We start from the raw sequence: 15370 nt of genomic DNA, 5'->3' as shown, positions 1-15370 counted from the left end.
TTTCAAGTCCACAACCACTACATCTACTCATATAAAAAACATGGAAATTGCATAGAAACTCATGTAAACTTTATTTCTGAAGGCAGTTTGTAACAATAGACAAACTACGTTGCTTTCAGTTCTCATTTTAGAGTCAGGTAAATCACCCTGGCAACTCTGAGTCCATTGTTTGCTATATTTTCCTTTCTTTACTTTTCCCACAGACCAAAATGTGTGTTTAACATCGAGATAAACATTACATAGAAGACAGTAAGTTGTCTAGACTGTGTATTCATGGTCTTAGGCCGTGATAATCCTGGGTCATACATTTCACTGATCACTATGTTAAGGAAAACCGTAGAAGATTTGGACCCACTCCTCACCACAGGGGAATATGACCAATCCTAACTCTGCCATTGTCTCTGGTTGTCCCAGGACCTTGTTATGATGCTTCTACATCATTCAGTTCACATGGATAAAAAGGTGTGATGGGTGTGATACATGAAAAGGTGTGATATGGTGATAAATAAAAAGGTGTGATGGTGTGATGGGGTGATAAATTAAAAGGTGTGATGGGTACAATAAATAAAAAGTTGTGATGATCCGCGGACCCATCACAGACCCATCATACCTTTTTATTTATCTGAATTCACAGATTTTATGCACGAACCAAACCTCTAGAGGTCCCCTTTTGATTACATCATTCAGTTCTCCATGAAGAGGATGGATCCAAGGCTTCAGCCTTTCTCATCATTCTCCTCTCCCGAATCCCCCTCCACTACCTTTGATACAGTAAACCTATTCTCTCTACCATCTTGATTCTGAACATTCTCGTCTTTGTTGATGTTAGGACCTAGATCGGCGGAGTTTAGGTTCTCTTTTGAGTTGGACACATTAACAGCCTTCGCTCTAGTGTCCCTATCCAGACAGTTCTCCTCAAACACAGGGTCTTTCATAAAGACAGGGTCTCCCATAAAGACCGGGTCATCCTCGATAAGCCTCTGCCCCTCCTCTCCCATCCCAAAGCTGCTTAGTAACATATTGTGACTGATGCTGAGGTGGCGCCTCAGGCGGCGTGGGGAATGCTCCAGGGTTTGGATATTCGTTCCCAGGATGTCACTACAGCTCTTTGAACGACTCAACTCCTTGAATTCCGTCTTTGGCTTCGGCCGCGGGCAGCGCCAATCTGCCTGATGGCGGTGCTGTAGTCCTCATGCTTCTCAGACAGGAAGTTGAAGATGTCGACGGCGGTGGGGAGGCGGCGAGGGCTGCGGATGTCGTCCTTCTCGGACTGCCATCGATGGTCCAGGTGGTCCATCCTGTGTCTCTGCCTTCTCTTCTTCAGGACCTTGTGGGCCGACACAACCATGTGGACGTTCCAGCTGAAGAACAGAGACAGCCAGGCCAGACCCATGTAGATCCACACCTCTGCAAACACCCGGTACAGCCTTGGGTAGTCTATGTTCGGATTGATACCTGTGGAGTCAAAAAGAGAACATAGTTTAATTAAGTATATGTCACCCTTTCTTCAGCATGGACCAAGCAGGATTGCACCAGGCAATGAATCCACCTCCAAATAACTTCATGATCCTCTAACGTGAATTAGGTGATATCATTCTTCACATATCTCTTTAACATAAACTAATATTTTCTGAGGAATTCCATCTACTTCATGAAAAGCCTATGTAACTACCTGCGACGTAGTCCCCGAAGCCGACAGTGGTGAGGGTGATGAAGGAAAAGTAGAAGCCCTCCAGGTACGACCATCCCTCCAGGGACATGAACACAAACGGGGGGATCACCAGATGTACCAGCAGACCCCACAGGAGGAAGATGGCCGTGCAGATCAACTGGACCTTTTTCTGCAGACGTCACACAGGGACAATCAATCGATCATTCAAATGTATTTTTATAAAGAACTTTGTGACAACTGCTGATGTAAAAAGGGCTTTACAGTGAGCCGGCCTAGACCCCAGAGAGCAACCAAAGCAGAAGCTAAAGCACAGTGAGAAGAACAAGCAATGGCATGTGACACAAGTGACAATGTTAGACCAATCCCTTTGATTTGACCATGTCAATTGTCATTGTGAGTGTTCCACCAGATCTGGTGATAAAGCTAACATGTCTTGTAGGCTAACACTTCTCCATTAGTTGGACCATACAGGATTCAGTAATTAGTACGCAGCTACAGTGGCTAAACGTGGCTTGTCATTGGCTAATCCGCTGTTAATAAATGTTTAAGTCATGTATTGCACCTCCCCCAAAGTCATTGATAGAAATCCAAATCAGCACATTAAACGTGCTGAGAGATTCCCAGTGAGTCTTACCACACTAAGGCCTTTGAGTACCAGGACCTGTCCCAGGCGCTTGGCTCTGTCTCCGAAGAACGAGCCCAGCTCACTAATCCAGGTGAGGCAGAGAGGGATCCCACACAGGCCATACAGGATGCAGAATATACGGCCGCCAGCCGTCTTTGGGGCAACATTACCATAACCTGCAAATCACAAACGTATAGACTTTCAGACAGGGGTGGCAGCTTCCTTTCTGCTATGGTTAGACATTGGGCAACTGAGTTGGCAGCAGTTATCGGAGAGAGATGTACATGATTCATTGTTTCCAGTGTTGTATTCAAGATATTGCCCACCTATGGTAGTGACAATAGTGGCAGCAAAGACAACCGAATTGGTCCAGTCCCAGTTGTTGTAGGTATTCTCTCCAGTGATGGTCACACCTTGTCCAGCAGCGTCTGACACCACCTAGGGAACAGAGTGGCTTATCACACCGTACAAACAGAGCTGATTGGGGTTATCTTAAAAGTTAACGGGTTCCAGTGGGATGAATTTCAGGAGTCTTCACACTCTGGGAAAACACAGCTCTAAAGTTACTTTGGGAATCTAAGTTCACTGAGATTGAGCAAATAAAAATATAAACTGTTCCCACTTTGATTTGTTTGAAAAGAATATTTTAGTCATTACACACAAACAATAGACCCCTCTTATATACTTCCAGAACCTTCAAATAGAAGCACACAGCCGTAATTTATGGACTGAAAACGCCCTCTGTAGTCTCCTAAACACGATCCTAGACAGGAGTGGCATTGAAACATCGGAGGCAACCCGGATATCTAGAGAGACTACGCCCTCTGAAAATATGCTGCCCCTTGGCTATTCCATGATAGCAGAGTGGCACTGAGACTCTGATTTTTCACTATAAAATGTATGTCAAAACAAAAACCAATAATTGCAAAGTTAAACAAAACATACAACTCTGCACAAGGACTACTTTTAACAATTTCCACTGAAAACATATTGGCTTGAAGAACAGTGCAGACGCAAAGTTTGGTAACAGAATGACTGTGCAGTTTTCTGACGTCATTCTGTTACCAAACTTGGCATCTGCACTGTTATCCGAGCAAAGAAAATAACAAACCCGTTCTTCTGAACTGTCCCAGCATGCTGGCTTGACTCCTTTGGTTAAAGAGCAGAGAGATTATGAAAATGCATGCAGGCTCATCACTGGTGTGTTCTGTTGCTATAATCGAAACTTGATTCATAAGCATAGTAGTACTCCAAACTTTTACTGCAACAGTGAAAATAATATATTCAATGCATAACAACATATAACAATAACACAGCCATTTCAGTGCTGCCAAGGACTGAAATGTCCTAACTTGACAAGCTTTGTTTAGATGAAATCATTTCAGATGATCTACAATGTTATTTTTTTCATGTAAAATTACCAACAAAGCATTTGACATCAGGCAGTCCGGACCAAATCTGAACCAATCGGCCTATATTTGGCCCAAACATAGACATTCAGATTTGGTCTGGTCCAGACCGGCCTTGATTTAGCCCAAACACAGACATGGATCTGGCCCACACGGAACAAATGTGTACTTATTTGGGGGCATAGCTCATTAGAATAATACCCAGCAAGTGTTTGTTTTTACATTTATATTTTGGACATTCAGTAGATGCTCTTATCCAGAGTGACTTACAGTCAGTATATTCAACTAAGGTAGATAAACAACAACATATCACAGTCATAGCAAGATTTTTTTTTATCTGTAAATGTTACTCTGAATGTTATTGTAGTTAAAGTGGTCTGTTGGTTCATTCTGTATGCTGGCCTAGTTTGATCATCATTCCTGCCAGTTTTAAAGCATTTGAAAAAGCTTACATAACTGCATGTGATAGATGGGAGCAATAATACATATTTTGTTTCTTACTTAATAGAGCATAGCATGCATTGCATTGAACATTTTGCCATAGAATCAATGGCTGAAAAATACATATTTTCAACGTCTGGAAAATACATATTTTTACCATTCATTCAGCCCCTAAAATGCACCTGATTTCAACGTCCAGAAACTAAGTATTTTCGACATCCATATAACACTTATTTTTATATTTTCGCGGTCTAAGCTTTCATTCAGCACCTGAAATGCACGTGATGTCAACTTCTGGAAAATAGGTATTTTCAACATAATTCTGCTTACTGGGTATGTTTATTATCCAGGGACAACATCCATGGGCCTAAATAGTTGTAGAACAGTAGGCCTAAAACATAGTGGCAATTATACGGTAACAGAGGGATTCTGAGACTCGGATTTCTTCACTTTAAAATAAACAAAAAACAATGATTGCAAAAAAGTTCAACAAACCATACAACTCCACGCACAAGGACTACTTTTAACAATTTTCACTGAAATGTTTACAATACATTTGCTTGAAGAACAAAAGTGCATAGAGTGGTGTGGTTTGTTTAACTTTGCAATTATCGGTTTTGGTTTGACATACATTTTAAAGTGAAAAATCCGACTTTCAATAACTGTTACACCTTGGAATTTCCCATAGTGTAAAATACAATTTTAGAGATATAATAAAGTTCCAATGCAGACCAAGCTGACAACACAGTAATGATAATCATTAAAACACAGATTGGGAATATAATACATGCATTCTTAATTGAATCCCTACATACCCCCAAAATATAGTTCAGATCTTCTTTAGTCAAGCACGGATATGTTTTAAGAATGTTTTCCTTTTGACGGGAATATTCGGATTTGGCCAGTTTCCAATTGGGTTCTTCAAGTATTTGAAATATTGCTGCCCCGATCGATAGGTAAAAAATTATACCTGACGTTAATACAGGACCCTTATCAGACATTGCCGATCACTTAAACATACTCCTCATTATAAAACGCGCATCAAAATTGTTGCCCAAAACAAAAAAATAGGACGCGTGTTGCATTCAAACTTCTCTTCCTGGTTCCTGTGCTGGGTAATTACAAACGTGGGAGACTGGGATTGTGATAATATAATGGAGGACACATTCAATCCAGTCCACATACAAGACATCGTTTCAGGTGTGCGCCATTGTTTAGCCTATAGTATAATTTTCAAAGAGACATAAAAACGTTATAAGTGACTTTGTGATTTGTACAACCTAGCTATATGGGTTTAAAACTGGAATCCGTAGCTGTGAAACTGCCACGTTAGCCCAGCTACTTCAAACAACGAACACTGTTTTTCCCCCCTCGAACATCATTGCACGTCATTGCAGCGCGATAGAACAGCAGATGATGTACTTCTCAAACTTCATAAACCAAGATAAATCAATAAGAAATGCGACCAGTGGCACTGTTCACTGTATGCTGATCTCAGATGTAATGCTGTGTGGATTAAAGGTCTCAAATGAAATATCTTTATTGAGTTTTGACTGATTGAAAGTCTGACTGGGGATGTGTTTCTGAAAAGCAGCCAAATAGACGTCTACCCTTAGGAAAAAAGATTGCAGTATAACTGTAGTATGCTGCAAAGACTGCGCCCCAAATAACACCGTTTTTTTTACTGCGGTAATTTTGCAGTGTAACTGCAGTTCAACTTCGGTACACTGCGTCCAAAATACCACAGTTGACTGTTGTTACTGAACTTTTACTGATGTTTCAAAAATGTACAATTTTTTTTGTAAGGGTGTAATTGGTTTAGATTTGGTCTGGTCCATTTGGCCCAAACATTGATGTCTATGTTTTGTTTGGACAGCACAGTAGAGTAGAGAGCTATACAGTAACCGACTACATGACATTAACAAAAGTAGAGTACAGTACAATACAGTATAGTTCAGTACAGTAGAGTATAGTACTGTAGTAGAGTTAAAATGGTTATTCCAGCGAACTTCTAATTATTAGAATAGTACACAACGCAGAACAGAACAATCAGGTTGAGGGTCAGTGGCCAAAAGCCCGCGAACAGGAATATTCCAAGTTCAGACAGAAGGGGGGAGTCAGATCGCCAGGAACTTTACTTTTGGTTTCTAATTTTAATTGTTGCGCTACTGGTGATGCCTGTTGATGTTAGGTAGGCAGCTACAGTAGCTGAATGATGTTAACATCTTCAGGTTTTGTTTCATTAAATGTATTTTACTTTATCTGGGTGCTTACGTCACCTACTAACACCCTGGTACTACCCATAGCTCCCGCTCTCCTCAGTCTGAGAAAACACTGAGAGAGAAAGAACAACTTGTCAGGTGGTGCATTGGAGACTGATGTGTTCCTGTCCTGTCTTTTCACAATACTATTGCAGATCAACATAAAAGCCTAAAAGACAGCCGTGGTGTCGCTCTTCATTTCTTGGTTCTCCTGTGGTGCACAAGAAACCCGCTACAGTACAGTACAATATAATGTACTGAATTGTATCCTACTCTACTCTAATGTACTCTACTGAATCAAACTGTACTGTACTGTATTATCCTGTGCTCTCCTGTACTGAACTGTGCCATACTGTGCTGTTCAAACTTGTGAAGCATAGCCTAGACGTCTATGATTCGTTAAGATTTGGTCTGGTCCGGAGCAACCACATTTGTACTTATTTGGGGGCCGAAGCTCATTAGTATAATCTCCAGTTTGCAAGTGTTTGTTTTTTACATTTACATTTTGGTCATTCAGCAGATGCTCTTATTCAGAGCGACATACAGTCAGTGCATTCAACTAAGGTAGATAAACAACATATCACAGTCATAGCGAGACAGAAAATATGACAGAGAATTTGACTGAGAATGTTATTGTAGTTGACGTGGTCTGATGGTTTATTCTGTAGGTTGGACTACTTTGAACATCATTGCTGCCAGTTTGAAAGCTTTTGAAAGGCTAACATTAGTGCATGTTTACAGATGGGAGCAATAATACATATTCTATGTTGCAATCTTCCCCCGGCTCCTCTTTCCTATATTAAATGGATTTAAAATGTATTATTGTGATATTGTGTTTACGTCATTGAGAATGTATGTACAGTTTAAATTTGGCCATAGAATTAATTACCAAAAAAAAAAGTCTGTCAATGACGTCTTTTTACCTTTCATTCAGAACTGAAAACGGACCTGATTTCAATGTCCGGAAAATATATTTTCAACTTTCATTGAGAACTGAAAATGAATTTGATTTCAACATCCGGAAAATATGTATTTGCAGCTTTCATTCAGAACCTAAAATTAACCTAACTTCAACGTCAGGAAAATACGTGTTTACAACGTAATTGTGCTTACTGGGCATGTATAATGTTATTAGTGTCACGGTTGTCGTAAGTAGAAGCGGACCAAAGTGCAGTGTGTGTCGTTCCACATTTTATTTACACTGTGAAACTATGCAATACATAAACTAAAGAACAAAACAACAAACTGTGACGCAGCGGTGAAACATACACTACTCAAAAACAATCTCCCACAAACCCAGGAAGAAAAACCCCTACTTAAGTATGATCTCCAATTAGAGACAACGAGGACCAGCTGCCTCTAATTGGAGATCATCCCAAACAAAACCCAACATAGAAATACAAAACTAGAACCTGACAACATAGAAAAACTAAACTAGAAAAAAAAACTGTCACACCCTGACCTACTCTACCATAGAAAATAACATCTTTCTATGGTCAGGACGTGACAATTAGCCTATATGTAGGCTACATTATTGACATATAATAACATTATATGTAGGCTATAATAACTTAATAGCCTACATTATTGCCTTTCATAAAATACAGGTACACACACACACATTTACTTGCCGGCATTGCCTACACACAAGTGCATAATAGAGGCACTAATAGAGTTTGCCAGCTTGGAGTCCCAAAAAACAGAAATGAGTTACCTCTGGTTCATTTAGCCATTCTTTTGCAGGGAAATTAATCGGGAAAGAATGGGGTTTTGGGACAAACGGCAAAAATAAGGTTTGAGGCTAACACAGGCTCAGGAGATCTTATACATTTTGTTTTATGAGATATCAGTCAGTTAACATGACTATGAATTATGAAGCCTTTATGTGCTTGTTAAGATTACATAAATGCTTCAAAATTCACAAAAGGTGATGTTAGCTGAGATGATCTCATGGAACAAAAGGTATAAGAGCTCCTAAACTTGTGTTTACCACAGACGTTATTTTCGGCGTTTATCCAACCCCCCCCCCCCAAAAAAAACATGAATTTCCACATAGACTTTGGCCAACGAGTTAGTGCCTACAAAAAGACACCATTTACTATTGCTCTCTATAGAATACCACAGTATGACTCATAATACCCATAACAAACAGGGAAATGGTTCCAATCATTTTTACACCATTCATTTTCCCCATAAGGGATTTTAGAAACACTTAAAATAAGGCATGTGTTTTGTGTAGGCTTACCCTGGTGTGATGTTTTGATAACAGTGTACTTTTCCTTCCCCCCCCCAAAATGAAATGTTAATTAGCTGCTAATGTGGCTATCATAAAGAACTACAAATCCCATGATGATCTGGACGAGCCTGCCGAATCGAGGCAAAGGTAAAAAATCTCTGGATTAACTATCTAATGTTAGCTAAATGGAGTAATTCATAAATTGGCAAAATGTCTTTAAATTGACAACTCTGTGAACTGTCTTTTGCAAGTTTGAAATTGACACAATACCAGTTAGCAAAGATGTCAGCTACAGATGACATGCAGGAGCTTGCAGGGATTTGTAGTCTTGCATGATTACTAATTTGATGCTAATTAGCATTTTAGAATCTGAGTGTAAATAAAGCTGAAAAGTCACCTTGTCTGAAAAAGATTTACATGCTTATCAAAACATCACGCCAGGGTTAGCCTGACTTGCCTAGGTCAATAAAGGTTAAATAAAATGTTTAAAAGCCTACATGAAACACAGGCCTTATTTTAAGTGTTTCTAAAATCCCCTATGGTAAAAATTAATGGTTGAAAAATTATTGGAACCATTTCCTGGGCGCCGAAGACGTGGATGTCGATTACGGCAGCCCCCCGCACCTCTCTGATTCAGAGGGATTGGGTTAAATGCGGAAGACACTTTTAAGTTGAATGCATTCAGTTTTACAACTGACTAGGTGTCCCCCTTTCCCTGTTTGATCGCTAGGTTTTATGGGTATTATGACACCTCCGCTGTGGGGCTCAATAGACAGGCGGTAGAATCAGCATCCACAATTTTACATTCACAACATTACAATATTACTCACTCTGGAGTCAATGGGAGGGACTGCCCCTTTCACCATTATCGTGTTGAGCAGGGGGGAATTGCCCTTGTGTTGGGTAGATTAGCTTCTAAACTGACCAGCCCTTTTGGAGCTCACACACACACACAAACACACACACAATCACACACACAATCACACACACACACACACAGAGATAAGAGCAACCGTCATGACACACACACACATTTTCTCCCTGTGCTGAAAAACAAGTGAGAGAGGTGTATCTTCTCTAATGAGGGCTTTATGACATCTTTCCTGTTAGTCTAAGAAAAAACAACTAATGTAACCTATACCGGAAACCTCTGAAAACTCAAATTAGAAAATGTATATCTTATTTTATGAAACTATAACAGTAATCAACAGTTGATAATATATGCGCATATATACTATGCATATTACTAGTAGTATATTTCTAAACGATAGCATTCTCAAAGAGTTGTGGAAAATAAGATAATTCTTAGAGAAAACGAGAAGGTTTAGGACAAAATCAGATGAGGGGGAAAGGATGTATTAATGTGGTCAGGTGGGGAAAAGAGAGCATTTCTGTGGTCAGGTGGGGAAAAGAAAGCATTTCTGTGGTCAGGTGGGGAAAAGAGAGCATTTCTGTGGTCAGGTGGGGAAAAGAGAGCATTTCTGTGGTCAGGTGGGGAAAAGAGAGCATTTCTGTGGTCAGGTGGGGAAAAGAGAGCATTTCTGTGGTCAGGTGGGGAAAAGAGAGCATTTCTGTGGTCAGGTGGGGAAAAGAGAGCATTTCTGTGGTCAGGTGGGGAAAAGAGAGCATTAATGTGGTCACTCAGGTCAGATTAAATACCATATACTATGGTGCTGAACCAGGCAGATAGGCTATGTCATTGTGTTATTTTTGTACCAAGAGAATGTGCCAGGAATGGCCATTGGGTCTAAGTAGTACTATTGGGACAGATGCTCAGACAGCACAGCTGTTTAAATGAAATGTCCCTAAAGCTGCTTCATGCTCAGTCAGGGGTGAATGAACTGTGCTTAGTGCTCACTGCTTTACCCACAGAGACAGGGCTTTCAAATGCATACATCTTTGAGGGCTTTCAAATGCATACATCTTTGAGGAGGAGTGCGTCTTACTGTCATACATGTTTCATATTAATTGTGAATTAAAAAAGTTAACATTTTATTTTAGATGAATAAACTAGCCTTATTACGAAGGTTAAAAGATACGAGGGTAACGGCATCCAGGATAGTTTGAAGTCAAAAAGTATTGTCTCCTCCTTGACATGTAGATTCGTGCAAATTCGTTATACCCTTTATACACAGCGGGATTATAACTGCAGATCCCACAACAGAGAGAGAAATCACGCTGGCACAAGGCCCAGTTGAACAAAGCGTTCTGACCACACATTCCAAACATGTTACGCACTCCACTGCATCAACCTGACGGCACCGTGGTCAGGTAAATAGTATCCCAGCATTGACAAGAAAAGCTGCCTGCTCCAATGCTACCATCCAGCAACATTAGGCTACCATCTATTTTATTTACCCCGCAAGTAGAGCGCATATCATCTACTATCGCTCAAGGTTTGGTTTCTATTGGAGTGAGCACCTGACCTAGTCCGCAGGGGTATCCCCACCCACCCTCAGCTGCCTGCGAGCAGCAGAGACGTGCTTCGTCATTGCAAGACGCGTCACTGGAATACTCGGATCAATATGCTTTAACTTCTGAAGGCGTCGGGAAACACTTGAATTATGATGGCGGAATAATACCAGGAAGAAAACAGGAAGAAACGTCTCACCTCTCAGGTAAATAAAAACGAGCAGTGCCATGTTAGGGAAACATCGAATCTAATATAGAAGGCAAAAATAGGTTTCTTTTTTTTTGCGCAGCAGTCAGTTCAATTCGCTTGAAGTTCAAATTGCGCGGTGTTTGTGGGAATGGGGGGGTTAGACTATGTCAAACACTATAGGGATATTGCAGTTTATTTTCTAAATGTAAGGAAATGAAAAATATATGGACATTAAACGTATAAATGATCGAATGCTATTCCCATCCAAAGAATGGTGGACTGCTGTTCTGGGATTTTATTCGTTGTTTGGACTATGTTTGGACTGATCGTGTTTGACATCTGGCCCATAGACCCCTACAGAGACAACAACAATGTTAACAATTAGTGTAATAATCGGTGTTCAAACGTGTCGTTGGTGGGATACAATTGGAATGGTGTCTGACTACAGCCGTTTAGTCAAAATAACTCGCTTTGCTTCACAAACAGCGTTGCAATTGATCCAAATATAGCCCTAGACTTTGTTATTTCAATAATAGCTATTCCATTTATAAGACTTGCCTCCTTTTGAGATCCGATTTTTGCTTTACTAGCCTATTTCTGCATTGATGTTGAACAGGTGTTTCTGAGCCTACCACAGAAAGCCAGCTTTTGCGCATGGCCTTGTCAAGACAGTCCACTTGCTTATATTTGGAATACCTCCGTTTAATACAATAATACCTGTTATTATTGTTATTTCATATATTTCCTGATTTGTATTAGTCTATTTGATTTAAAAATGATAATATAGGCCTCTTTGGTGTTTCTGTATTTTTACCCTACCCAGAGGCCAGTACCCACCGAGCACAGGAGCCATAGACTTTATTTCTTCACAGTTTTACAATTTAATTAAAAATTAAAAGCTGAAATGTCTTGAGTCAATAACTATTCAACCCCTTTGTTATGGTAAGCCAAAATGCGTTCAGAAGTCAACATTTGCTTAGCATGGACTTTAGCTTACACTAATAGTGTTTAACATGATATTTGGAATGACTCATCTCTGTACCCCACACATACAATTATCTGTAAGGTCCCTCAGTCGAGCAGTGAATTTCAAACACAAATTCAACCACAAAGACCAGGGAGGTTTTCCAATGCTTTGCAAAGAAGGGTACCTATTGGTGGATGGGTAAAACATAAAACTGACATTGAATGTCTGTTTGAACATGGTGAATTTATTAATTTCACTTAGGATGTTGTATCAAAACACTGAGTCACTACAAAGATACAGGCATCCTTCCTAACTCAGTTGCCAGAGAGGAAGGAAACCGCTCAGGGATTTCCCATGAGGCCAATGGTGACGTTTAAACAGTTACAGAGTTTAATGGCTGTGATAGGAGAAAACTGAGGATGGATCTACAACATTGTAGTTACTCCACCATTCTAACCTAATTGACAGAGTGTAAAGAAAGAAACATGTACAGAATAAGAATATTCCAAAACATGCATCCTGTTTGCAACAAGGCACTAAAGTAATACTGCAAAAAAATGTGGCAAAGCAATTCACTTTTCTCTCCTGAATACAAAGTGTTATGTTTGGGGCAAATCCAATACAACACATTACTGAGTGCCACTCCATATTTTCAAGCATAGTGGTGGCTTCATCATGTTATGGGTATGCCTGTAATTGTTAAAGACTGTAGTTTTTCAGGATAAAAAATAAACAAAATTGAGGAAATTCCTAGAGGAAAACCTGGTTGTCTGCTTTCCACCAGACCAAGATTAATACACCTTTCATCAGGACAATAACCTAAAACACAAGGCCAAATTTACACTGAAGTGGCTTAAGAAGACAGTGAATGTTCCTGAGTGGCTGAGTTACAGTTTTGACTTAAATATGCTTGAAAATCTATGGCTAGACCTGGAAATGGTTGTCTAGAAATGATCAACAACCAATTTGACATAGCTTGAAGAATTTTGAAAAGAATAATGGGCAAATGTTACACAATCCAGGCGTGGAAAGCTCTTAGTGACTTATCCAGAAAGACTGTAATCGTTTGTTGTAATGATTGTTGTAATCATTACCAAAGGTGATTCTAACTTGTATTGACTCAGGGGGTTGAATACTTATCAAATCAAGATATATTAGTGTTTTATTTTTCATTAATTTGTTACAAATGACAGAATTTTTCTTCCACTTTGACATTACAGAGTATTTTGTTTAGATCGTCAACAAAAAATTACAATTAAATACATTTTAAGGCCGTCATTGTAAAATAAGAATTTGTTCTTAACTAACTTGCCTAGTTAAATAAAGGTTAAAAAACAAACAAAAAAAAAGAATCCCACTATGTAACACAACAAAATGTGAAAAGTCCAGGGGTGTGAATACTTTCTGAAGGCACTGTAGTTTCACAGAGAAAAGCTGACCAATACAACTATGCAATGCAAGATGGCCAGTTTTGTAACATTATATGTATTTCATACATACAGTGAAATAGAATTCATGGGGAAGGAATATGCCGAATATGTCCCAAATTGCACCTTATTACCTATATAGTTACTACTTTTGACCAGGGCCCATAGCTCTGGTAGTGCACAGGGAATAGGGAGCTATAATCTATATATTTCAACCCTCCCTGATCTATTTTACTGATGCTATTCCTTTCTCTCACTCGTCTGGAGTGGAGCCCTGTACCTCGTCATGTCTGGGATGTCTCCTGTGTTTCCATGCTGATGTTTGGTGAGTATCCAATTCTATTTTCAGTGCTGCTAAAAGCTGCTCTTTAGAATCATTGGAGTAGGCTGTTTCATGTGTTTATTTAACATCATGTGCTAAATGTTTTACTTGTAGGCAGACAGGAACATGACTGAGGGGCCTGTATTTTGGTCTATGGGAGTCAGAAATACAATATCCCCTTGTTTGAATATTTGAGCTCTAATCACACCAAGCATAGAGCTACATATGTAGGATCTTAATTTGAGCCAGTTTGATACAACTGGAAAATAGAAAATGAGACAGTTGATCTGATGTGTGAGTATGTCTTCTGGCATGCCTGTGCTTTGGTGCTGCTCACCCAGGCTGAAGTAGGGAGTGGTGGCATCACGTCTGGCTGAGACCCTTCTGGCTTCTTTATCTCTCTCAAACACTTGCCGTCCCAACATGCATTGCGGCATCGTGGCGCAATGGAAAAAGTGTTCCCCTCTATGGGTTTCCCCTATGACTCTCAACTGGTGCTGTTAGCACACAACGTGCCAGAATGTTGGTCTTTATCTAACGTGGATTTCATCTAAATAACTGTGTGTTCTAGAGTAGTAATAACTATCACATATAACTGACCAGAACAACCTGCAATGGAGCATTTCTGCTGAAGAACACCACTTTCAAAGACAATCCTGTCAGGAATACTCCTGGGGGAAGCTTTCTGTATGTGGAGGTTGAGCCAAGAACTGTAGTTGTCTCTTTAGCCACCAGGTGGAAGCACAAACTCAGGGATGATTCTACTGGCACAGATACAGGAGGATGAACACTGAATACTGTAAGAACATGAACAGATATAAACACAAAGGCTGTGGTGCACATAGCTTCATAATGCCTATAAAGTGGATCAAGCTGTTTCATAATAGATGGAGCAATGCCTTGACACAGGCCCGTGTCTTTGACTGCTGGTGAATCTGAGAGCGTGCATCATCACCAAGGTTTTACAAACCCTCTGATCTCAGTGATGCAGACAGGGCAGACATTCTCATTGGCGTGGCTATTTTCACAGTCATCTCACTCGTCTGTATTAAATGTTTAGCTCTGTAAGAAAACCTCGGGTGCGTTCAGTGGGTGTGAAACGGGAGAAAATGTACTGAAACAGAGAAGATGCTACCTGAGCTTGTTCAATAACAATTTATTTTCCTTTTCCCCCTTCAAATGTTTTTTTTCTCTCATTGGTTCCTACTGAACATGATGACCCTGATGTTGTGCAACTAGACTAGCACATCTCCCTGAAGCATCCAAACTGGGCATGAGCGGGGAGGGGCAACACAGCTACTGCTCCTATAGTATGCTATCTACTGGGAGAATACTGCAGAAACATGGAACATTCCTGCTTCATAAATACTTGATACCATAATGCTGCACTATGAATATTAATGTGCGG

General features: G+C 40.0%; 1 protein-coding gene across 1 annotated transcript; it reads right to left on the bottom strand.

Annotated features, from left to right (window-relative positions):
* Positions 1–52: 52 nt before the first annotated feature.
* Positions 53–5465, bottom strand: LOC106605982 (potassium channel subfamily K member 5). The gene is given in 6 exon segments (XM_014202017.2): positions 53–1129; positions 1132–1455; positions 1673–1841; positions 2307–2473; positions 2624–2735; positions 4963–5465. Coding segments are annotated over 6 exon segments (1371 nt in total). The 5' UTR covers positions 5149–5465; the 3' UTR covers positions 53–716.
* Between the last annotated feature and the right edge of the window lie 9905 nt (positions 5466–15370).

This window comes from Salmo salar, chromosome ssa02 (assembly GCF_905237065.1).
Source record: "Salmo salar chromosome ssa02, Ssal_v3.1, whole genome shotgun sequence".
In the NCBI taxonomy this organism is placed as follows: Eukaryota; Metazoa; Chordata; class Actinopteri; order Salmoniformes; family Salmonidae; genus Salmo; species Salmo salar.
The sequence above is the reverse complement of the archived record's forward strand: the minus strand, read 5'-3'. Positions and strand labels throughout refer to the sequence as shown.